At 42.1% G+C, this 25,900-nt stretch overlaps 1 protein-coding gene, 2 long non-coding RNA genes and 1 pseudogene across 3 annotated transcripts in view; 2 read left to right on the top strand and 2 right to left on the bottom strand.

The window, feature by feature from the left end:
- The window catches only part of LOC144312689 (uncharacterized), a 30,510-nt gene extending 20,135 nt beyond the window's left edge, over window positions 1–10,375 (top strand). Inside the window, exons 2-3 of the long non-coding RNA XR_013378241.1 lie at window positions 7,493–7,597; window positions 9,177–10,375. This is a non-coding gene — a long non-coding RNA (uncharacterized LOC144312689). The remainder of the gene's footprint in view (window positions 1–7,492; window positions 7,598–9,176) is intronic.
- The window catches only part of LOC144312687 (uncharacterized), a 25,572-nt gene extending 2,850 nt beyond the window's left edge, over window positions 1–22,722 (bottom strand). The window contains exon 1 of the long non-coding RNA XR_013378237.1: window positions 20,713–22,722. This is a non-coding gene — a long non-coding RNA (uncharacterized LOC144312687). The remainder of the gene's footprint in view (window positions 1–20,712) is intronic.
- Window positions 11,952–20,718, bottom strand: LOC144312664 (methylosome subunit pICln-like; annotated as a pseudogene).
- Window positions 22,512–25,900, top strand: part of FUCA2 (alpha-L-fucosidase 2) — a 17,962-nt gene continuing 14,573 nt past the window's right edge. Inside the window, exon 1 of the mRNA XM_077895575.1 lies at window positions 22,512–22,918. Coding sequence (XP_077751701.1) covers window positions 22,674–22,918 — 245 coding nt within the window. The 5' untranslated portion in view covers window positions 22,512–22,673. The remainder of the gene's footprint in view (window positions 22,919–25,900) is intronic.

Raw genomic sequence — 25,900 nt, 5'->3', positions numbered from 1 at the left:
CCCAGGCAACTACTGACTGCTTTTTTATCATTATGGATTATTTGACATTTTCTAGAATTTTATGTAAATGAACATTCTGTATGGACTCTTTTATATCTACTTTAAAAAAAAACCTTAGCTCTACTCCCACTTCTAGAGGTAGATGTGGCCCCTTGAAAGGTAAAGAAACGACGCAACTAACAGTAGACTTTCTGTACCTTTCGATGGGCCATATCTACCTTTCTAGAAGGTAGGTCCCTGTGAGGTCCCCTGGAAGCATCAAGGATAGTTTTACTTAGGACATTAGTGAAGAACTCCAATACTAGTGGTTAGTGAGGGTGACTTAGATCCTTTGCATTTTGAGGGTTTACAAGGAAAAGTGTACTACTCTCGGCATTGATTCTTACTCCCTGTGAGGGAAAGGGGAACAGATGTCGTGAGTCCACAAGGGCTTAGACTCCAGAACCAATCATCAGCAGTGCCCTGAAATTCTGAAGGCGGCCACTTATGTGTGTAAATGGAAAGGACTCACAGTCTAGGCACTCAGAGAGACGGCCACTCAAGTGTGCCAATTGCTAACCAAGGGGAGGTCTCACTTTGAAAAGCTAGATATGGGGCAGCCCGGGTGGCTCAGCAGTTTAGTGCCGCCTTCAGCTGTGGGCGTGATCCTGGAGACCCGGGATTGAGTCCCAAGTTGGGTTCCCTGCTTGGAGCCTTCTCCTTCTGCCTGTGTCTCTGTCTCTGTCTCTCTCTCTGTCTCTCATGAATAAATAAATAAAATATTTAAAAAGAAAAGAAAAGCTAGATATGGACCCCTATGCTATCTGGGGTGCAAGCCAAAAGAAGTGGCCATGGAGAGTAGCCCCTTGAAAATCCAGGTACCTGTACCCTGGGGGTTTTGAGGGCGGGAGTCATACGTGTACATTAGTTCCTCATTGCTGCTGTAACAATTTACCACAAACTTAGTAGTTGAAAACAACATATATGTATTATCTTACATTTCTGAAAGTCAGAAATCCAAAATGGGTCTCAGTGAACTAAAATTGATGTATTGGCAGAGCTGTGTTCCTTATGGAAGCTCTCAGAAAAAATCCATTTCTTTGCCTTTTTAGCTTCTAGAAGCTGTAAGCATTCTTTGGCTCCTGATGCTCTTCCATATTTAAAGTTAGCAATGGTCAGTCAAATCTTCTTCATGATGCCATCCTTCTGGCTCTGACTCTCCTGCATCTCTCTTCTCCATTTAAGGACCTTTGTGGCTGCATTTGGGCTTACTCAAATAATCCAAACTAATCTTCTTACTTCAAGATCACCATATTAGCAACCTTAATTCCACCTGCAATCTTAATTCCCCTTTGCCACATAAATTACTACATATTTATCATAGGTTCTAAGGATTAGAAGTGGACATCATTGGGGAGGGTATTATTTTGCCTACAGAAGTGTGTGAAGGAGCTGACTACAAACAGTTACCGCTTTGAGAACCACATACCAGGATCCTGGGCAAGCAAGAGATCGCCATCCATGTGAAGTCAGTTTTCTAGCCACAGAGAGCTCACTATCATGAGAACCCATGCATAGTTATCCTGGGCAATCAGGGAAATGACCATGAGTGGGAAGGAAAGACTGGGAGAGCATCCTCCCTTGAAGAATCCAGGAGGCCAGCCCTAAATGTCCACAGCACAGACTAGGATTGTTTGTTCAATTCGGTAGGGCAGTTTGCAATAAAATTCACAGCCTTCTCCCAGAGCAGCGAGAAGCAGGACAGTTGTGAGTGGCCCAACACCAGTGTTCTCCCCACGGGGATGTGGAAGTTGGGACTCATTTTTTTTTTAATATCATGAGCACCTACAGCAGCTCATGCAGATAGGGAGAGATATTAGGCTCTCTGCCAAAAAGTAGATGCTTGAGTCAGAACACTATTTTTAATAAAAATAAAACACGAAGAACAGGGTTTAACATTTTATGTTACAACATTTTAAATAGGAGCACCTGGATGGCTCAGTCAGCTAAGTACCTCCTGCTCAGGCCATGATCTCAGGGTCCTGGGATTGAGCCTGCATTGGGCTTCCTGATCAGCAGGGAGTCTACTTCTCTCTCTCCCCCTCTGCCCCTCCTCACTATTTGTGGTCTCTGTTGCTCTCTCTCTCAAATAAATAAATAAAATCTTTAAAAAAATTTTTAAATAAAGATAGGCTCCAACCTTGCAATTAAGAAAAAAAAAGAGTAAATGAAAATATCTATCCTGTGATTCTGAGGATGAATCCATACATATAAGATCATGTTTCAATATTTTACAAAAATAAGGCAGTCCTGAAATTTCCTTATTTGTTATGTTGCTCAGTAGCTGAGATAGAAGGATTCAGATATGGTCTTGCCTTCAAAATTAAGCAAGATTTCAGGGTGCCTGGGTGGCTCAGTTGGTTGAGCCCCTGACTCTTGATTTCAGCTCAGGTCATGATCTCAGGGTGGTGGGATGGGGCCTCAGGCTAGGCTCTGTGCTCAGCAGGGAGTGTACTTGAGATTCTTGCTCTCCCTCTGCCCCTCCCTCCCCACTCTCTCCTTCTAAAATAAGTAAGTAAATCTCTAAAGAAAAGCTTTAAAAAATTTAGCAAGATTTCACTGTAGTTTCTAAAAAACTGAAATGAAAAATGAAAAATGGCTCATTTTTATAATCCCATTTTCCTTGTTGATGAATAGTATGTATATATAGTATACTATATACTGTATAGTATACAGTTTAAATTTTAAATTTTCTGTGAAAATTGGGAAAACATAAAATATAGAGATAAATCTTATATACACATTTGAGGGAGTCTTTTTCTTTTTAGAATGAATATTTAAGCAGTTTTGTGGTCAGATAATAATGACTGTACTCATCTTCGCAGAATGAATGTTCTTTTTGATTAGTTCTCAGTGTCAAATATCCATGGATGAAGAGAATGTGTTGTAAGAAACTGAGATGTAGCCCCTATCTAGAGACTTCAAGGAATTGCAGTCATGTGTAGTACACATGTCACCATCTTTATTCCTCGATAAGAGAGTCTACAGAGACTAACATGAGAAAGGGGTCTCTGCAAGATGCCAGTCTGTTGGACAGGGCATATCTTCAGATGAGCCAGCCATCACCTCACCAGTGCACATGCTTGCTTCTCTATTTTTTTAAAAATTATTTATTTGAGAGAGAGAAAGAGAGAGAGAGAACAAGTAAAGATGGGGAGAGGGAGAGGCAAAGAAAGAAGCAGACCCCTTATTGAGCAGGGAGCCCATGTGGGGCTCAATCCCAGGACCCCAGGACCATGACCTGAGCTGAAGATAGACTCTTAACCAACTGAGCCACCCAGGCACCCCCCTGCTTCTCTATTTTGACCACTGTGTCATGTTATAATTTTTGATAACTCTATAGGTCTTACCTATTGTAGCCTCACATGGGGCTCTGATCATCATTTTTTTTTAAGATTTTTTTTTAAACTAATCTCTCCACCCAACATGGAGGTTGAACTCCCAACCTAGAGATCAAGAGTGTCATGCTCTACTGACTAAGCCAACCAGGTGCCCTGAGGCTCTGGTCAACTTATGAGAACATTATAGCAATTTTTTCCTAAATTCTATCTGCAGGACTGACTTGACATCTTTAATGTCTTCAGCTACTCTGGTAAATAGCCCTCAGTGCTCTAAAATAGATAAGATGCTCTGCCTGCCTCCTATGAAAATTGCTCGAGGCTTTTCTAGTCTTTTTTACAGGTCTTATCTATAGATTGTTGCTTAGAAGACTCCCTCCCCTCAGTGCTTTCCCTCCCCTTACTGAAATGCTTCACACGTCTGTCTCATAGCAGCCCTAAATCATTGCTTATCTCTGTGGATAATTTATCTCTTCACACAGGACTCTGGCTTTTAAGGGAAACAGTTCTTGGAAACTTCTTGAAGGCTGGTTTTATATCCTGGACACATTACTTATGCTGATGGTCTCTGCCTAGAACACCTTTGCTCCCACTGTCTGGTTAACCTAATTAACTTACTCATCCTTGAGACCTCAGTTTAAATTCTAATTCCCCATCTCCAGCCCCCAGACTAGATCAAGGTCCCCTACCATATGCTTCCATAGGATTCTGTACTTATTTGTTTGGTCATTTGTTCAATGTCTTTATTTTCCGTCTATTCTCCATTGAAGAGTAAACCATATGGGGGATAGGACTGGGTCTGTTTCCTTGGCATTGCAACTGCTGGGCTCAGTTTAGTGCCTGGCAGAAAGTAGGGGCTGAAGAACTACATTTTGACTGAATAAAATAAAGCAGTAATGATATCAGGGCAGCTCTGCATTTAGCATGATGGTTGAAAACATGGGCTATAGTCTATTTGGGCAAGTTATTTAGGCTCTTTTAAAAAATGATTGATTGATTGATTGATTGATTGATTGATTGATTTTACAGAGAAGAAGAGAGAGAAATCATGCAAGAAGGGGGTAGGAGGAGCAGAGGAAGAGAGAGAAAAGCTTAAACAAGCTCTAGTCCCATTGTGGAGCCCAACGCCAGGCTCAATCTCAAGACCCTGAGATCATGACATGAGTGGAAATCAAGAGTCAGGAGCTTAACTGACTGAGCCACCCAGGCACTCCTAGGCCCTCTTTCTTGTATTATGGGGCTTAGAAAAGTCAGCATATAGCGAGCACCAACCCATATATACTAGCACCTGACAGACCTATCTCTCTGTAATCATGGCATTTTCATGATCACCACATTCTATTGCTGCTTTACTAATGCACTTACCCTGGCTCATCATATAAATATTTCATCTAATCTCTTTGTGTATTTTTAGTGCTTATTATCCCATTTCTCTAAGTTCCCCAGGGCTAACTTATCTATCAGTGCAATAGGCACAGTGCCCGGGGCCCTACAATACTTGTCAAGGCCCATAAAAATGTTTTAATGTCTTCTACTATTTGAAAGAGAAAACAACCACACCAACCAAACTTAAAGGAAATGTTTACATATATAAATATAAATGAATTGTATTTTATTTTATATATATTTCATAGATATGCCTTTTACATATGCTTTAAACAAATGTTTTATGTATTATAAAATATATCAAATGTATGTGCTTTTATACCAACAAAGCTAGCATATATATGTAACTGTTTATGGAGGAGGAAGGATCCCCTGAAGCCAACAGGCCGGGGAAGTCAGAGTGGCATGGCCACGTCCCAGCCTGCTGCTCAGCATCAGGCTTCCCATTTCAGTAAACAGAAAGGAGAACTGAAATACCAGGGCGGTGGCGTCACAAGCTGCGTGCACCATCAGAAGGGTTGATGGCTAGGTCAGGCTGCTGACTGTGAAGGGACATCCCAGCAGCAGGTGACCTTGCTATTTTGGCTCTATCCTCAGAAAAGAAAGGTGCTCCCCCAGACCGGGCTGTAGAGAGGGCTGGCTCCCTTCCTTAGCAGCCCACCCAAGCTGCTGGGTCCTCTATCCTCGCGTCTATCCTCCCATCTGTCTTCAGGCAGATCTCCTGCCCACACTCACATCCTTTCCCCCTCCCTGGTGCCCAGGACCCTCAGCCCCCGGACAGTACCGGGCTCCCTTCTTGCACTGTGTCTCCAGCATTTCATTTTCATGCCTCCATCTCTCTCCTCCTCCCTGCCTTCTTTCCACTCCCTGTTCTTTTGCATTGTCTGACTTTCTTGGCTTTGTAGTTACTTTTTTGATTCCAAATTTCCGGCATTCTTTTATTTTCCTTGCTACCTTTCTGTTTTTTTTTTTGTTTGTTTGTTTTCTTTTTGTTAGCTCCATGTTCTTGGGTTCTCTCTCTCTCTTTCATTTTTCACTTATTTTTTTGAGTAGAGTTGACATAGTGTTATATGGTGTATGATGTAGTGATTTGACAAGTTCATACGTTGTATGATGTAGGTGTATGATGTAGTGATTTGACAAGTTCATACATTATTCTATGTTCACCACAAGTGTGGCTGCCATCTGTCTTGTTCCATTGCTATTACAATATCGTTGACTATATTCCTTATGCTGTGCTTCTTATTCCAGGGACTTACTCATTCCATAACTGGAAGCCTGTAGCCTGCTCTTCTTCACCCATTTTGCCCATCCCCCCACCCCTGTCCTCTCTGGCAGTCATCAGCTCCTTCTCTGTATTTATAGGTTTGATTTTGCTTTTTGTTTATTCCTTTTTTAAGATTCTACTTATGAGTGGAATCATATGGTATTTGTCTTTCTCAGCTGACTTATTTCATTTAGCATAATATCCCCTAGGTCTATCTATGTTGTCTCAAATGGCATGATCTCATTATTTTTTATGGCTGTATAATATTCCATTATATATGTTTCATATATATAATATGTGTATGTATATTTCTTTATTTTTTATAAATATTTTATTTAAATTCAGTTTGCCAACATATAGTATAACACCCAGTGCTCATTCCATCTATAGTCCTCTCTTGATGGACACTTAGGTTGCTTCCCTATCTTGGCTGTTGTAAATAACACTGCAATGAACATAGGGTACATACATCTTTTTCAAATTAGTGTTTAATTATTGGATCATATATGGTACTTCTATTTTTAATTTTTTGAGGAATCTCCATATGTTTCCTTTCTCTCTCTTTTCAGGTTTCTCTTAGTTCTTTCTTTTTCCAAACACTCTCTCTTTTTTTAATGAGTGCATGGGCAGGGGTAAGGGGCAGAGGGAGAGAATCTCCAGCAGACTCCTAGCTGAGCATGAAGCCCAACATGACTCTGAGATCATGACCTGAGCCTAAATCAAGGGTCCAGTACTTAACCAACTGAGCTACCCTGGTGCCCCTCAAGCTCTCTTTTTTTTGTTTTTGTTTTTTAAGTTATTGTTCCTTTTCTGTGTTTTGCTTCCTCTTCCTCTGAGAACCTGGCCCTTTCCTTCCTACTCCCAGACTGCTAACCAGGACTGTAGAAATTCCACTCTCTGCGCTGACCAGCAGAGCCCTGGGGACATCAGCTGCCTCAGCCTTTGGGACCACTGGCAAGGAGACTTGAAGTGTGATGTAGACCTCTTCTCCCAGAATCAGGCCTTTGTGCACAGGCACTAATTAGATCATTCATTATTCAATGAAGATATTGGGAAGGAGAGGAATAGAAGGCAAATATGTTGCACATCCTGTGTTATCAGTGTCATCAGCTGGTACTACCCACTGCTGTGCAGAGAAAACATAGCTTATTTGTTTTGTTTATATTTGACCTGCTTGCCTTTGCAGACCAGCATATCTTTCTACTCCCCCACATACACACCAGTGTGTTGGTGGGCAAAATTACTTGTTTAATTTGAAGTAAATGCACAAAAACTCTGGAAATTAAACAGCCTCTTTAGTAAATATTTAGGCTTTCCTTTGGGTTAAAGTACCCGGAGTCTCAGATGCTTCCCTCTCCCCTGCTTCTCCTTTGGGAGGCAAGGGGTTGGGGGCAGGGAGGCTTACAGGTTGTCCTTCAGATACTACTAAAGGTCATGGTACCTCTACTTCTTTTGATTCCAGTGGTGCCAACGCTTGTCCTGTTGGTGTTCCCAGATGAAGCCTGCAGCAGCTATAATTCATGATCTGGCCTCTTTTGGACTCACCTGTTTTAACTGGTAAGCTAGAGTCCTCTGAGCTATGGCTACAAACCCCACATCCTTGGCATAGAGACCTGGCCACAGGGAAGCACTCAGGCCAGACTTCCGGTGAAGTTCTTAGCTACTTCTGGGTCCTTTTTGTATCAATCAAGTATCAAGGTCACCCAGGAAAGTTAAAAAGTAGCCTCTCTGTCTGCCTTACAACATGGCTCCACCTAGTTAAAATTACCTAGGTAAAAATTGTCTAGTTAAATCAGCCTAAGACACTCCCTCTAGAGTCCCATGTAGGAAGCAAGACAGAAATGCCTCTTCCAGGGTGCCTGGGTGGCTCGGTTGGTTGAGCATCCAACTCTTGATTTCAACTTAGGTCACGATCTCAGGGTTATGGTATTGACTGGGGTCAGGTTCCACACTGAGTGCAGAACCTGCTTGGGATTCTCTCTCTCCCTCTCTCTCAGCCCCTCCTCTCCATTCATGTACAGGAGCTTTCTCTCTCTATTGCTCTGAAAGAAAGAAGAAAGAAGAAAAGAAGAAGAAAGAAAGAAAAAGAAAAAAGAAAAGGAAAAGAAAAGAAAGAAGGAAGGAAGGAAGGAAGGAAGGAAGGAAGGAAGAAAGAAAGAAAGAAGAAAGAAAGAAAGAAAGAAAGAAAGAAAGAAAGAAAGAAAGAAAGAAAATTTCCCTTAGCTCCCCCCAATTTATCTAACACATATAATAATACTAGTCTATAATTAGATGAGGTTTAATGCAACAACCTATAAGGAAGACCTACTGCTATCATTCACATCTAAGAAGTGTGAGGCACAGAGAGGTTGAATGACTCACCCACAATCACACAGCCCTGTGGTAAAGGTGGAGCTGGTATAGGAGTCCTGCTGGCCTGGCCGCAGAATCTGTGCTCTTGACTCTGGCCTATGCTGTCGTCCTGCCTCTTATGAACCCTTCGGCTTCCTCCCTTCACCTCCTGCCTCCATGCCAGAAAAAGGCAAGATTTTATTTCCCTCATGTCTTATGCTCTCTCTATTGTGAAGCTGGTTTACTTACCATATAAAGAATGGAGTGGGTTCAGTTTGTTCTGCACACTTTTCTTCTTCATTTCCAGAGAAAGACTGTTGACATTAGCTGTGAGGCAAAAGTTTCACTTCTTTCCTTGTCTACTTTGGAAGTGCCAGTGTGTGTGGGGGAAAGCCAACCCTCAATTAGGTTAGTAAATTCTTATTCATTGTCTTACTGAGGACAGTAGCTGGGGAGAGAGCCTTTCAGATTGCTCTGAAGAGCTGCTCTGAGGTCTGTTTGCTTACAGGAGATTATATGCAAAAGGTAAAGTGAGATACATGCTTACAAACAGTCCTCCAAAATATAATTGCACATCACAAGGTATAATTTCTTTGGTTGTAAAAATTAAGGTTACTGATTTCCATACAGACACATGAATGACCTCTAGGTCATCTTAATGTTATGTTTCTATCATATCTGATTGTTCAAAACCATTGCCTGCATGCCTCCACTTAACTGGCTTTCCAGTTTTTGTTTTTGTTTTCTCCCTGAGGTCACTTGAGAGGGTCACAGGAGACTGACATTAGTCACCTATTGCAATTTTAGTGCAAGAGAACTTCTGGGAACTGCTGAGACTAGTTGGTGGCGGTCACCCAACTCTCACATGAAGATCCAGATTGTGTCCTGTGAGCCTCATGTAGACATCAGCTCTGCCCTTCACAAGTAATGCTATCTCTGAAGGTATCAACAGCATGACTGCTTCCTCTGGCAGCAACGAAGAAGCCAGCCATGGCTGGCCTCCTGCCTTCTCCCACCTGGGAGTTCAGGAGCAGTGACCACTGTAAGCACCGGGTGTACTTGCCAGCTGTCTAGCATGTGGTTGCTGGCAGTTGTGACTCCACAGTGAAGCACAGGTATTTGCTATAGGGGCAAAGACTTTGTCCTTCTACTTGGTCTGGTACTCCAAGGTGACCTCAGACAAACAGGATGCCATCAGGGCTCTTTTGACAGTGTTCCCCACTGAGACCCAAGGCCCCCCAAAATGCCTTGCAATTGAGCCATATGCACCTGGAAACCTGTTGTCTCAGTTATCTGGATCCTCTATCAAAACCTTTAAATACATAGTTTAAGCCTGATAAAGAACAAAAATTTGAGGAGGTGGGAGAAAAAAAAGAGGAAGGTAAGCCATAAAAGACTTTTAACTATAGAGAACAAACTGAGGGTTGATGGAGGGGGGTAGGTGGGATGGGCTAAGTGGGTGATGGACTTTAAAAAGGGCACTTGTGATAAACAGTGGTTGTTATATGTAAGTGATGAATCACTAAATTCTACTCGTGAAACCAATATTACACTACATGTTAACTAACTAGAATTTAAATAAAACTTACTTTATCTTAGGGGTTGTGGCAAGGGATCTTATCATTCAGGTGACCTTGCTAGCATTGATCAGAAAATTCTAGACTGATTGGTTTAAAATTCCACTCCTGGGAGAGGCAGAAATTGTAGTTAAGATATTAAGTGTTGGTGCAGCTTAACATAATGACTCCATTTGGATCTGTTTCTTTCCAACAAGCCTTGGTGCAGGCATATTTTCCTGCTCAATTAAGAGCAGGTTTATGTGCAAAAGACTGTAGCTTTGTAAAGCTAATCTTATAAAATGTAAAGTGCAATCTACTCCATGCAGGTCTCTCCTTAAGTGATCATGTTTTAAAATATTTCATAGTTTTCACATAGTTATTTAACACGTATTGTTTAAGTAGAATCTCTTCTCCCTCTAAGTTTTGAAATAAATCTATTTCCTATTTATTCCAAATCCTGGATCAGTGGTTCTGGTATCCTAGGATCCTAGGATTCTGATGTTTCCTCAAGGGTACAAACAAAAGCCTTTCACCCATTTTCAGTAATTCCTACAGATACTGGACTTTTATGATAAGGTTGTATTTACTAACTAAAAGAAAGTATTTGCCTTTCAGTGAAATAATATATGGCCCAAGTGACATTTATGCAGATCAGAAAATCTCATTAGCATTCTTTAACTGAAATACATGGAAATGTAAGTAATTTATTACATGATAAAAGCAATTTGTTTGGAAGATGGAAACTTTCAAAATGTGTGGTTCAACGGGCAGATGCTGTTTAATGAGTAAACAAACAGAGCCCCACTGCTGCATTGTCACTACTGCTGTGTCTACTGCCCCTTTGTTACAGATCATCTATCATAGCCACTAAGCCAGGAAAGGAGTGGGGAAGCCCTGGCCTGCTGCTGGCGGGGGGGGGGGGGGGGGGGGGCTCACTGCTCCATCGGGAATCCTGAGAGGGCTGGACAAATCGAAAGCACAGCTTCAGACTGGGACTGTAAACATTGTTGCTGAACAAATTCAGATACATTTAACACAAGTGAAGCCACTAGAGATGAGGGTTTGGAAAAGAGAAAGGGAGAAGTTTATTTCGGGTGCCAGCAGCTATGGTAGGCACAAGCCTTAACAACTCACCTCTCTACCAAGAGGGACACCTAGGGTCTTATAAAAAAAAGGTTGGGGAGGGTACATGCAAGACAGCAGGCAGAGAGTTCAGTGATCATGGATAGGGCTCGGTATGTGTTCAGTCCATGATCATGGGCAGGGAAGGGAATGTGTGGGGTATAGTCTTTTAGGCATTCCATTGCTATCAGGACTTTTCTGGTCTGGTGGTTGGAAATTGTCTTCTTCAATGCCTCCAGAAAGTGCAATGAGAAATAAGCACAATGGGTTTCGGTTAGTGCCAGAGTTAAGTAGTCTTGTCTATTTCTGGCTTTAACTGTTGGGGTCTATGGTTGCACAAGAGGGCTTGCTGACACCTCTGAGATTTCAAAACTGTTTGCAAGGAAAATTTTTCCTTTACCCTAGGAAGCTTCTTCTGGCTGGTTTAAGAATTAAATTGCCAGGAGACACATTGACTAGAGGAAATCTAATTTAATTTTGTATGTACAGGAACCCTACATACATGAGAGATTCAAAGACAGGTAAAATGAGGGACATGCCGCTCTAAGCTAAGAAATAGGATAGAGGCCTAGGGATTCAACAGCGTGTGGGGCAATCCACAGGACAAGAAGAAGGCAAGCATAGATTCTGTAATTAGATGTTTGCCTTGGCATACAGTTGGGTCATTCATATAACATGTATCTCCAGTAATAACTCTTAATCTAAAAAAGACCCCGGATTTATATATATATATATATATTTTTTTTATGATAGTCACAGAGAGAGAGAGAGAGAGGCAGAGACACAGGCAGAGGGAGAAGCAGGCTCCATGCACCGGGAGCCCAATATGGGACTCGATTCCGGGTCTCCAGGATCGCGCCCTGGGCCAAAGGCAGGCGCCAAACCGCTGCGCCACCCAGGGATCCCGGATTTATATTTTTTTTGATAGAAACCCTAAATTTATTAGTGAAACTGTTACAAAGACAAAACACTTATCATCTGAGTACTTCGAGGACTTCATCTCAATTTCACTAGTTCTGTTACAGAAATTGACCTAAGAGGTTAGAAATTCAAGGCTATCATCTAAGAGGTTATAATGAAACAGACTGGTGAAACATGGTGGAAAGAGCAAAAGCCAGTGGGAAGCACCTGTGTTAGTAGTCGTTTGTGTAGCTAGGATGGTTCTCAGCAAGTTCCCTACACATGCCCGAGTGAATTAATCTGGGTCTCAAGTTAGTAAAAAGATCTTACCCCTGAGGAGAATGAGCAGAGGCCAGGATCTCTGTCTTTCTTTTTAAAGGGAAAGGGTATCCTTAGGCCCTTATATTTTAAGGGGTATATTTTAGACTGAGCCTCTCGCCTCTCCAACCAGTGACCTATACTTTTAAATACCTGTGCACTCTCATCACGTCAGCCCACTAAAGATGATGCATATAGTAAAGGCAGGAGTTCTAGGCCTACTCAGAGGGTACTCATACACAGAAAGTCTTGGGGGGTAAATGGCAAACTACAAATACATTCTTGGTTAAGCTAATGCACCATTAAATTTTTTTTTAAAGGCTTTGTTTACTTTTTTGACAGAGAACATAAGGAGAAGGCAGAGAGAAAGGGAGAAGCAGGCTCCCTGCTGCGCAGAGAGCCCAATGTAGGGCTCGATCCCAGGACCCTGGAATCATGAGCTGAGCTGAAGGCAGACACTTAACCGACTGAGCCACCCAGGTGTCCTGCTAATATGCCTTTTAAAATGAAGGCCACAGGGCACCTGGTTGGCTCAGTTGGTAGAGCATGCGACTCTTGATCCTAGGGTTGAGTTTGAGCACCATGTTGGGGGTGGATATCATATAAAAAAATTTAATAAAAATTAATCTTCAAAACAATGGTCATAGACTCTGCTGGTTACAACTTGTCTCAGTATAGTCTCTCTCAGAAAAAGAACTGGTTCAGATACCTTTTGGAGAAGGAAAAAGACTTTCATCAATACCCACTCCATAGTTGAAGAGGCACAAAATTCTCTCCTTTGCTTTTAAAGAATTCCAAAGTGGCATACATCATTTTCAGTGATCAACATCTGCATCTTCAAACTTGCCGGCAACTGTTGATATAGTATCCACTTCCATCCAATCTTCTTTATCTCTTACTGTATCTTTTGTCCACACTCCAGCCATGTTATGTTGGCCGCCCACAGATGGAGAAAGCCTTCCTTCTCATCTCTCCAATGTGGCTTGGCTTTCCATTGTTAAATGGGATAATCCTTCATGTATAAAATGTAGGGATGTCCCCTGCCCCTGTTCCTGTGCTTCTACATTCTATTCTTCTTTATCATAGTCATCTGATTCTTTGTCCACAGATCTGGACGCAAAGCCTGGCATTCATACACTGCAGTAAATGCTGCCCGCGGTGCTGGTTTATTGTGAGGAAAAAATCTAAATTTACCAATAGGTTCAAGGCCCTCATCACTGTCTTCCTTTTCATCAGCAGCAGATTTCTAAAAATCTTCTCCAAATGTGGCATTTACCCTAACACACAAATACTCTTGTGGACAGGCATTTAGGTCCCTGGATACCGCATGCAAACTCATGGTGGAGTATTCTACTAAGAACCCTCATCCAGAGCTGACTAACCAGGACATGCAGCTTTGGGCATATAGAGGGTGCTGGCGCAGAGGTCCTGCCTGTGCAGCATAACTGTAGGACCCAATTGCTGCTGCTAAAGCCCCCCAGCCAACCCAGGCTGCAGGAAGCTTTTAAGGAAGCTCATGGCAGCAGGGAGCTCAGAGACAGCAGTCTTTCAATTTAGATTCTTCTAGGTAGTTAAGGGAGGGGCTGATTATTCAGCTCGGAATAATCTTCATACCAAAGTAGCCCATCCTGGGGCCTCCTGGCCCAGGGCCTCTACAGTTCCCTCCTTTGAGGGAACTGGTTTCACAGGTTAAAATTTGAGCTGGGAGGTTGTTTCATCTCACTGAACCAGTCTGTTCGTCTTGACAATAACAGTCAAACTCATTTCAGGTGTATTCTCCAAGTTAGGCCTATGGTTCAAATAATCAGATATGAAGTAAGAGGCATTGCTATGGACACAAACGAAAAACAATGGCTAATGATTAGTTCAAGTGTTAAGCCAGTTTCTGAATTCTGAGGATAGCCAGTTGAGAAGACTTTTAAATGTCAGATTCAAGTATCTTTAGGTAGAGTGACGGCATCTTTAGGTAGTGGCCATCTGACAGACCCTCCTGGTTCATAGTTCAAATGTCTCTAATGCTCTTTGGCCTGCTGAGCAACAGGCACGAAGACTATATTCGTGAGATGCAGTAATTTCTCAAACTTGACGAAGTTTACATCAAGTTGTTTATATTTAGTTTGTAGGGCAGTGTTAGTTCTCAAATGATTCCAAGTCAGAAAGGTGGAGAAAAATCAAAATGCTAGTTTGGAGAGTTGTGGCCAGGCATGAGAGGAGACAAAGAAATTAGGATCTAGTCCAGCTTATAATAAATAACATTAAAATCTAATAGCTACAAGCATGTGTTATTGAAACATATTTTTCTCCATTATCACTCTTTTTTTTAACCAAAAATAACTAAACTGACACTAATTTGTTTATAAAGTAAGTTTATATAAAAAAAAAAAATCTTGGCCTGATTATTTACATAAGAGCAGCAAGAATAATGGTTGACCATATAGACTCTTTAAGGCCTGCTTTGCTGGAACTTTTCATTAGATCTCTATATTGAACTGTTACTAGTCTTTTGAGACCAGAAGCCAAGCCAAACACTTGCTATGAGACTTTGTCTGCAATACCTATGAATTTGGGTGAATTCCTTTCTTCTCAAGTTCCCCCTAATATCATGAGATTCTTGCGTGTGCCAGGAAGCAATCTTCTGTACTCACCTGGTAAGGCTGCTGGGAACTCTGTAAGCGAAGTATTAGACTGATATTTCCAAGAGGCTTTATTGGCTTCACAAAGTCAATGTTAGTTACCTAAAGCTATTGGGTCACATCTGAGTCCATGCATGTCTCTCTAAATATGACATTCCGGTCAAAGCTTTGGTAATATAACCAATGTTTCTAATTATATCCTGTCATAAGGAGAACAGATTCCTATTGGACTTAAATAAATACAGTATCACCAAAACATAAGAATATTCAGTGAGAGTTTCTGAATTTTGGAGGGTTCAGGTAGGGAGAAAAGATAAATGTTTCAATTTGTTCACAAAGGTATATTTCATCAAATTGCTGTAAGTCAGCGTAAGAGGTAAAGTTCTCTTAAATCTGGAAAAAACAAAACAGTTTAAAAAACGTCAACAATGTTTCAAATAAGAAGTCATGAAACATACAGTTATCTTCCTCATTGTATTTGGTCCCCTCCATGTTATTAATTCTGATTCAATTTGTTCTGATTGAATCCAGTTTTTCTACTAGTTCTGGAAATTTTTAACTAGTTCAGTTTCATCTAAGATCATCAGAATCATGTATTCAGTTTTGTTTTTTTTTCATGAGTCTCATTGAAGATGAAGCACATTTGCAGGAAATTTTTATAAAAGCATTTGAATAAAGTATATAAAAGTCTATAAATGATAAAATACTTAAAAATCGCCATGGTTAAAGATCTGATTAGAGTTCATTACAATGCAGTTGACATAGAAATTTGGTTATTTTTGTGACATTTAGCACTTTGAGATAATGACAAATCTGGACATCAGATTTCTAGGTGTTCCACATAATTTTTACAAACTTATTTTAAAAATGTATGTATATAAATATTATGTAAGAGAGTTTAATATCACTTATTTGACAATGTTTCCCATGTAATTTAACACAGCAAATAAGCCTCATTAATTTAATTCCTCATAAAAAAATTTCTTTTGAATGTCTCAGGAGCTCGCTAGAAAGTTTCAGCTAGATGTGGTCAACAGACTTCATTTTAGAATTTGATTTTAGGAAGTATGTAAAAAAAATCAAAAGATTTGAACATTTGATTAAATAGGATTATAGGTCATTATGAAACAATAATTACCTATTTAACCAAAGTGACAAGGAAAGATTTCAAAGGTAAATGCAGAAAGTCACATAGTTGTGAACAAAATTTAGTTTCTTTAACATTAGGACTAATTTTCCTAAGAAATCATAGAGTTGATAAACATAGGAAATTATCTGGCAAACAGTCATTGTTTTTAGGCAAACAAAAAGTAAAGAAAAATTTTTGTTTACAATTTCTTAAGAAGACCAGGCCAATGGGTCTAGAGAACTTTGTACTTTTTAACAAAGAGAAAACAAAAACTTTGCACCAATGTACTTTTGATATTAAAACTCATTTACTCATTTAAACTATTCTAGTCTTAGCCAGTACTGAGCACACATGAAATTTCTTTCCAAGGATTCTTTTCCATATATCTTCTACAACTTTTTTTTCACACATTTAGATTTTGTCCTAAAATTTCCCTCTTTAAATAACCAGCCTTACTTTAGACAAAACTATTTTTTCCCTTCAACAAATATATATTTTTATTCTTTTTTTAATTTATTTTTTATTTTTATTCTTTATACTTTTTCTTACCAAAAGCATGTATCTTACTTTTCTTACATAGTTGTTTCCCTTATTATTTCTAGTAGTCTTTACTGTATTTAGAGAATTCTTAATGCTTAGCAACCTTAATTGCTCCTGAAAACTAATAAGCAGTTGTGAACCTGTTACATCAGAATACTTTAGACTGTCAAATTTATTAATATATTTCATATCTTTAGAAATGTGTTTTTCATAGTACAATCTTAGTTTCTTTCCTTCCTTCCTTCCTTCCATCCTTTTTTTTTTTTTTTTAAGTAGGCTCCACTCCCAGCATGGAGCCCATTGAGGGGCTCAAACTCACCACCATGATTTTAAGACCTGAGCAGAGATGAAGAGTCAAATGCCCAACTGACTGAGCCACCTGGTGGCCCAGAAGTACAATCTTTCAATAAAGCATAAAACATGTTTACTAACAGACCTAAATTTGTCTTTAGTTTCTTTATAAGATAAAAGTAAACATATATTCATTATTTTATCTTATTTATATCTATTTTAATTTACTTGTTCTTAATTATGCTTAGACCGTCCACAACACTTCACGAGGCATTAGACAAAGTCAATCAGTATTCAAAGGTTGTTTTTTTTGATGAATTTTGCATAGAGATATCATGAACTTATGTAACTTTTAGAAAACACAAGCAGAATAAAAGTTTTATATTTACTGCTGATAATTCTAAAGATAGGTCTATTTTAATTGAACCAGCAATCTTTTTTTTTAAGATTTTATTTATTCATGAGAGGGACACACACACACACACACAGAGAGAGAGAGAGGAGGCAGAGACACAGGCAGAGGGAGAAGCAGGCTCCATGCAGGGAGCCCGATGTGGGACTTGAACCTGGGTCTCCAGGATCACCCCCCGGGGCCCAAGGCGGTGGTAAACCGCTGAGCCACTGGGGCTGCCCCGAACCAGCAATCTTAAATTAGCTTTAATACCAAATATTTTCCCAGATCATGTGAACTTGAAAAACATTTGGGTTAGTTTCTATCTTTCTGAGTTTTAGAATGTCCAAGCCTTACAAATGTGTGCCTTTGAACCAACTAAATAAAGTTCTTTTACAAATTAATTTTAGCAATACCATCCAGAGGTAGAGAAGATATCTCACACGTATCACATACATGGACATGCACACATAATATACACAAATAAGATATAAACAAAATCATAATTTTTGTTTCTAGTAATATTTGTGAATAGGATATTACAGGCCCAATTTTAAATACTTTTTTCTCTCTCTCTCTCTCTCTCTTTTTTTTTTTTTTTTTTTTTTTTTTTGGTCTCAGGAGATTGTGGGCTCTGTTAACATTTCATAGATGTGATAAGATTTATAATTCCAAGGAACAGAGAAAGAATGTAAAAAATTTTTTTCTAGAGTTTCAGGGTAATTGCTATCTAAAATTTATTTAAAGTACAGAACAATTTTATTCCAAGGACTTGATTTTTTATAATATCTAGGGGAACAGGCAAGGTTTGGAGATTGGTAAAGGTAGGTGGCCTTTAACTTGTTTCTAGAGTTGTATTTCTAGTTTTGTAGAGGTTCATAAAATAAGGATAGTTGTTCCTACAGACAGCTTGAATATCAAGGGATTGGCCCATCTTTTAACTAAATTTGCCTCTTTATATCAAGGAGAACTTTAACTAAAATGGGAACCAAAAGATTTATGTCTTTGTAAAATCTGTAGAAAGCATTTTTATAAAACCCTTTTTTTCTGGGTACATAATTCAGGCTTCTATTAATGCCTGAATATTGTCTTCCTGCAGACATTTCTAGGAGGGCCTAGGAGAAATTTGGATCATTTATTTCCTCAGTGAAGGGAAGATTGTGAATATAGTCAAATAATCTTTCTGATTACTTTCTAAATTCAGTAGGATCTTTTGAAAATGAGGTAAAATGGCTTTATAATTTAAAAGACCTGCTGCTGCCCAAGGGACACAAATTTTTTTGCAGTGGTGGTGGGGTAGGGCTGGGGGTCTGGGTCAAACCTGCAAGTAACATTGTATAGGAATGTCTAAAGCAGGCAGAACCTGATTATAGAGCCCTGGAAGGTAGGGGCAAAGCAAACCTTATTGCCAGTCTTGGATGCTTTGGTTAAAATATTTTCTGGCTTTCAGCATTTCATGAGTAACCTATATACTTAGAACCTAGAGATTAGGCAAGAGTAATCTCTGTAAAATTTGAAGGAAAGGGAAGTTAAAAGAAGCAGGTTAAGCTGGATTTTTTAAAAATTTATTTATTTATTTATTTATTTATTTATTTATTTATTTATTTATTTATTTATTTATGAGAGAGAGGGAGAAAGAGAGAGAGAGAGTGTACAAGCAGCAGGGGGACATGCAAACTCCTCCCTGAGCAAGGAGCATGACATGAAGCTCAACAGGGAGCTCAATCCCAGGACCCTGGGATCATGACTTAAAGTCAGATCTTTTTTTTTTTTTTTTTTTAAGATTTTATTTATTTATCCATGAGAGACACAGAGAGATGCAGAGAGAGAGAGAGGCAGAGACACAAGCAGAGGGAGCAGGCTCCATGCAGGGAGCCCAACGTGGGATTCGATCCTGGGTCTCCAGGATCACACCCTGGGCTGAAGGCGACACTAAACCGCTGAGCCACCCGGTCTGCCCTGAAGTCAGATTTTAACCAAAAGAGCTACCCAGGTGCTCCGAGGCTGGGTTTTAAGAAAGGAATTAACATTGGATGTGGACACTTGTTTTTGAGTCTTAAGTTTAATTTCTACGCTTCTATCTTGTCAAGGGAGTCCGTTATAAGACTATAAGGCTAGCTGTTATATACTAATAAGACAATTAAGAGCTTTTTATAAAAAATATATATATAGGGACACCTAGGTGGCTCAGTGGCTTAGGTGTCTGACTCTTGATTTCAGCTCAGGTCATAATCTCAGGATTATGAGGGCGAGCCCTGAGTCAGGCTCCACATTGGGCATGGATCCTGCTTAAGTTTCTCTCTCCCTCTAACTGACCCCCTCCACCATTCACATGCTCTCTCTCTCTCTCTCTATATATATATATAGACATATATATATATAGAGAGAGAGAGAGAGTAATTTAATTGATCCATCATCCATCATCCAGCCATTGGCAAATAGGATCTATTAATAGTGACTCAAACCAATAAGCCTTTTAATGTCTTACCCAAAGACTCAAGTATCCAGAGAGGGCATAGATGATGTAGTAGCCCTAATGATCCAAAAGCCTACTCCTGAAATTAATCTAAAAAAACAAAGGCCTTTGCTGCATAGGCAGTAAGGATAGTGTAGTGAAAACAGGGTTTCTGGTCTCCCATGAAAATGTGAGATGCCTCCAGTCATAGATTCACTAATCTCTGACACCGAACAAATACTTCTGGAATGAGACTTTCCAGCACTACCAAGCAACAAAAGCTGAGACAACAAAGGTTCCTATGGTCTAGAACCTCTCATGATAAATATCCCCCAAAACTGGAACAGTCAGAGAGAGAGAGAGAGAGATACTTATTGAGGTGAATCTTGGTGGCCAGTAGAATAAAGGATCATAGATCTGGGAGGCTGACATGGTAAACAATCTTATATTCCACTGGCTGTATGACAGATATCTCAGGTCCTTTATTCTACTGGCCACCAAGATTCACCTCAATAGGTACACCCAGGTAAGTGCATCTTCACCCAGATGGTGGAAACCAAAGAGAAAATTCTTACCTGTCACAAACCACACTCTCAGAACATAGAACAAGACTAACAAAAAAATCTAATAGCTTTATCTAAGCCTTGGATCTCTTGGAACCAAACTAATACCTAGGAGTGATATGCCATGTCGTCAGGGAATATGTGTTGCTTTACAGTGTACCTCATGGCATGGAAATTTTCTTGAAGTTGGTGGGTATCCCAGTGTCAATCTAACCCATTCTGTGACCAACATATCTCACCACGGGAGTCTTCTTGAGCTGGTGAGCACTCTAACAGCTTTTAAATGTTTAGCCCATACCCACGAATTTTGCAGCTTTAACTTCTAAGTTGTCCCTTAGCCACAGATGACAAGCAACATAAAAGACACAAAGGAAAACAATTTGCCAACATATAGTATAACACCCAATTCTCTTGCTAATCTAAATTTACAAAGAGAAAAAGGACTCTCACCACTCTTGTTCCATTGGACTTGGCTCATAGAGATTCTGGGAGGCTGACATGGTAAATAATCTTATATTCCGCTGGCTATATGACAGATATCCCAGGACCTCTCAGCTGCAGCAGTACTGGGATGAGATGCATCCAGTAAGTTCAAGTGTCCTGCTGATGATGCCAATTGTCAGGAAGCAGGAATTCTTGTCCCCTCAAGGTCTATCTAGCTAGACTAAGAATCAGATTGACTTGGGATAGGTCAACAGGAGAAAACTAAATTCAATCATATACAGAAGGAGAATCCACACAGGCATGGAAGTTCCAAAGAGAGTCAGGCAAAATGAGGTCTACATGTCATCCTGAACCAAGGAGAAGGGGGCGGGGGGTCTGGGACTTTACAGGGAAGGAATGCAGTTCACAGGGCAATCGGGAAGAGCAGATGTTTGGTAATTGGCTATTACCCCTGCCATACACTCAGATAAAACTTACCTCAGCTAGTAACTCTTATTCTGGGAAAGACCCCTAGTTTAGGAAGGGGCAAACGTTTCTCTTGAGCTCATAGGGTCTCTATTGCCTTCAGCTCAGGATAATCCTGATGCCAAAGTGGCTCATCTTGGGGAATCCTGCCCTCTGCCCCTAGAATAATAAAAATTATCACCCCATTTATCACTGAGGCTATTGCAATTGGTAGTGCACGTTCAGCAGATTCCCCGATCCCTCTCTTCCAGGAGAGCCCCTTGCTCTGGGAAGTTAGGGGGCCCTTATGGTGGAGCTGTGATCCTGGAGAGCCATTAACACTGCATCAAGAGGGGGAACTGCCCTTCTACCTGGGGTGCTGCTCCCATGTCTTTGCAGAGAGATAGGACAGTTGGTGTCATTTCCTTCTTTGTTCTTTCATAAAGCTCAATAATTAGAACCCAGTCCTTCATGGAAGGACTTCGACAAATATGCTTTAAGGGCTGCTCCATACCAGGCACTGCTTTAAATTCAGAAACTACAGAAACGGTTGCCATCCCTGTCCTCAGGAAGCTCCAGCCTAATGGGAACTAAGATCTGTGTGGTCCTAACTACAAAAGCATCAATGGAATCCTGTTATTGGTTGGAATGAGATGTTAATTGGAACACATGCTGGGTAGTAAAACATTTGGAAGGGAAGGCGGTGACGGAAAGCTGGGAGGAGGTGACATTTGAACTGGTCCATTAAGGGCCGAGAGGGGTTTTGCAGGAGCAGAAGGAATTCTGGTTTTACCCTAAAAGTACTTATGAAGGGGAGAGGTGAGCTTCTAATGATGTCCTTTGATTAATCATTCCAAGTTTCTGGCTGTTTTTCCCAAGCCTGCAGATTTCTTGAACATTCATGCGGTGGGTTTCACCTGAGAGCGTCATGTTTTTCTAACGCAGTGATTCTCAGAGTTTGGTGACCGGGACCAGCAACATCAGTGTCCTCTAGGACTCGGTTAGAAATGTAGATTCTGGGCTCCCAACCTGAATCGGACACTGTTGGGATTTCACCCGACAGGCCTCCAGGTGGACAGCCACAGTTCTAACACACCCAGAAGCCTGGTGGGCGAGTGGCGGTGGGGGGGGGGTGGGGGGGGGCGGGGGGGAGATACAGAGGCCCGAGAATGAGCTGGAAGGTCCTGGGTGACCCGCTGCAGGTTTCCCGCCTTGGCCTCGGGGTCCAGGGTTCCGCCGAGCCGGGTCGGTCGCGTTGCGCTCCCCCGCAGTCTGTCAGGGTCGTGCCGCTCCTGCAGAAGGCTGAGCTCGGTCCCCCGCACCCCCCGGGCGCACAGAGCGACTCGGAGAGCTGAGCGGCCTCGGGCCTGCTGGGGAGCACCGGCCGCCCCGGGGGCTGCAGCCACTGCCACGCCTGCGGGAGGGCTCCTCCGCCCCGACGGCGCCGTCAGGTGACCGCGGCTGGGCCTGCTCCGCCGGAGACGCGGAAGGACGCGCCGGGAGGCCGAGCGGGGCGCGCGGACATGCGGCCCCCGGCGGCCCCCGGGCTCGGCCCCGCGCTGCTCCCGCCGCTGCTGCTGCCGCTGCTGCTCCCGCCGCTGCTGCTCCCGCCGCCGCCCGCCGCCGCCCGCCGCGCGCCGCGCTACGACCCCACTTGGCGGTCCCTGGACGCCCGCCCGCTGCCGGCCTGGTTCGACCGCGCCAAGTTCGGCATCTTCGTCCACTGGGGCGTGTTCTCCGTGCCCAGTTTCGGGAGCGAGTGGTTCTGGTGAGCGCGCCCCTCCGCGGGCTCCCCCCCCCGCCCCGCCCCGCCCCGGCTGCAGCCGGGCTCCCCCCCCCGCCCCCCGCTCCCGCTCCCGGCCTCCGCGCCGCGGCCCTTCCGGGGCTGAGGTGCGCAGGGCGCCGCGGAACCGCCCGAGCGGGCCGCTCCCCGGCTCCCCCCCCCCCGCTCCCCTCCCGCTCTCCCCCCGCTCCCCGGCTCCCCCCGCTCCCCCCCCCGCTGCCCCCCAGCTCCCCGGCTCCCCCCGCTCCCCCCGCCGCTCCCCGGCTCCCCCGCTCCCCCCCCGCTCCCCTCCCGCTCCCCGGCTCCCCCCGCTCCCCACCCCGCTGCCCCCCAGCTCCCCGGCTCCCCCCGCTCCCCCCCCCGCTCCCTGGCTCCCCCCGCTCCCCCCTTCCCCCCACTCCCCCCCTTCCCCCCCTTCCCCCATCCCCACGCTCCCCTCCCACTCCCCCGCCCCCCTCCGGCTCCCCGGCTCCCCCGCCTCGCGGCTGCCAGCGTCCTCGGCTGCACGGTCCGCTGTGGTCACCACGCTGTAGCCGCCCAGTGACCCAAATCAACCCAGCTGTGCGGGGGGCGCGGCAGGAGCGGCGAGGCTTGACTCAGGTTCACTTGGGCGTGCATCGGTTAGTTAGTTAGTTAGTTAGCTAGTTAGTTAGTTAGTTAGTTAGTTATTGTTCAATTTGCCAACATATGGCATAACACCCAGTGCTCATCCCCTCCAGTGCCCGTCACCCAGTCACCCCCACCCGCCTCCCCTTCCACCACCCCTAGTTCGTTTCCCAGAGTTAGGAGTCTCTCATGTTCTGTCTCCCTTTCTGATGTTTCCCACTCATTTTTTCTCCTTTCCCCTTTAGTCCCTTTCACTATTTTTTATATTCCCCAAATGAATGAGACCATAAAATGTCCTTCTCCGATTGACTTACTTCACTCAGCATAATACCCTCCAGTTCCATCCACGTTGAAGCAAATGGTGGGTATTTGTCATTTCTAATGGCTGAGGAATATTCCATTGTATACATAGACCACAGCTTCTTTATCCATTCATCTGTCGATGGACACCGAGGCTCTTTAAAGTCAAGATGTTACCACGTGTGGCTGTAGGAATTAAAAAAAGGTTCTAGAAGGAGGCCTAGTCAGTTAAGCATCTGATCTCAGCTGGGGCCTTGATCTCTGGTGCCAACTTCAAGCCCCTGTTGAGCTCTGCACTGGGTTCCCAGAGCCTACTTAAAAAAAATTCTAGAATGTTAGCCTAAAAAAATTCCCTATTAATAGATTATTATATGAAAAGTGCTGCACAAAATTGTTCTTTAGGCTCTCTTGAGATCTATGTAAAAATGCACATGTAATCTCTTACAATTTTTAATTGTTTCATATAACTTTGCCGATTAAATACTTCAGGTATTAAATTCTTCAAGATAGAAATGTTACAAATGTATACATATATAACATGCACACATATATAATATATTCTTGTGTAAAATAAGAAAATAAAGGAGTATTTAACTTGATTTTATACTATATACATAGTACGCATCCAATTTAATATATGCAATGTATAGTAGATACAATAGAGTATAAACTAGGTATTATATTAACATTACTTGTATACATTGTACCACTTTCTACTGAGACATTGACTATCTGCAAGCAGTAACCTTTTTTTTTTTTTTTAATTAAGTTAGGCCAACTGATGTCAAAGAACTGTGTAAACTATGGAGTACTATTCGTATACTCTTTTGAAATCAACTTGTAAAACAAGGGACTCTTTCTTTCCCCTCTATTGTATATAACCAGACATTTTTACTTCAGGATTTCATAAATCTCTGTTTGCAAGTTTACTGCTATAAGGCACTTTGAATTTATTTTTAAGTGTTTCAGATTAGCCAGATACAAAACCAGATTTTCTTCCCCTCATATCAAGATTTTCTTCCCTTCATAACATATAATAAATTATATGTTATCATTTTGTTTAAGCAGGAATATTAGGTATCATCTTAATTTTACTGTTGCCAACACCTTCACTTGTTCTTTGCTAGTGAATATAAAACATACGTTTGGTGCTAGAAGAGGATTTGATGTTGAGACTAGTGCTGTACCAAAAATAACTAGTTTTGAGTCATATTATTCTTTGCAATGTTTTTTTCATTTTCTACAATTAAACACAGGGATGTTTATTTTGACCTCAATAAAGATACTGCTTATATAAAACTAACTAGAGAGTGCCAGGTGGCTCACTCAGTTGGTTAAGCCTCTGCCTTCAACTAGATCATGATCCTGGTGTCCTGGGATCCGGTTCCACATCGGGCTTTCTGCTCAGCTCGGAGTCTGCTTCTCCCTAAGCCCATCCGCCCTGTTCATGTTCTCTCTCTCTCTCTCAAGAAAAGAAAAAAGTGTTAAAAAAAATAACTAGAATATATTTCTGATGGTCTGGAAAAAAAATCTGTGAAAGATTTTTTTAAAAAGCTTTTATTTATTTGAGAGAGAGAGTGCACAAGTAGGGGGAGGAGCAGAGGGAAAGAGAGAGGCAGACTCCGTGATGTGTGTGGAGCCCTACCCAGGGCTTGATCTCACAATCTTGAGATCATGACCTAAGATGAAACTAAGAGCCAGACACCTAACCTGCTGAGCCATCTGGATGCCCCAACCCTGTAAAAGATTCTTTAATTATCTATGATTTCCCTCTGTGTCTTCTCTAAATCTCTGCTCCGCACCCTAATTTGACTCAGGACAGTCAATGGTGGAGATAAGTATATCTGACTGTCCTTAATGGGAATTCAAGCCCACATATAAAGGATGGATTGTTTACAGTAAGTGCCTCTTTTCATCTCTACTAGTATGGAATTTGAAAAGTAACTAGACTGTAGTAGAGAATGCAGGTTCAAATTAAACCTTGTTGGGAGAAAAAGAAATCCTTTATCCTTGTTCAACTTTCTGTCCTGTCCCAGTTTCTCTTTTGTAGTTCAATTTAAA

The sequence above is a fragment of the Canis aureus genome, chromosome 1 (assembly GCF_053574225.1).
Source record: "Canis aureus isolate CA01 chromosome 1, VMU_Caureus_v.1.0, whole genome shotgun sequence".
Lineage (NCBI taxonomy): Eukaryota > Metazoa > Chordata > Mammalia > Carnivora > Canidae > Canis > Canis aureus.
This window is presented reverse-complemented; position numbering and strand designations above follow the sequence as displayed.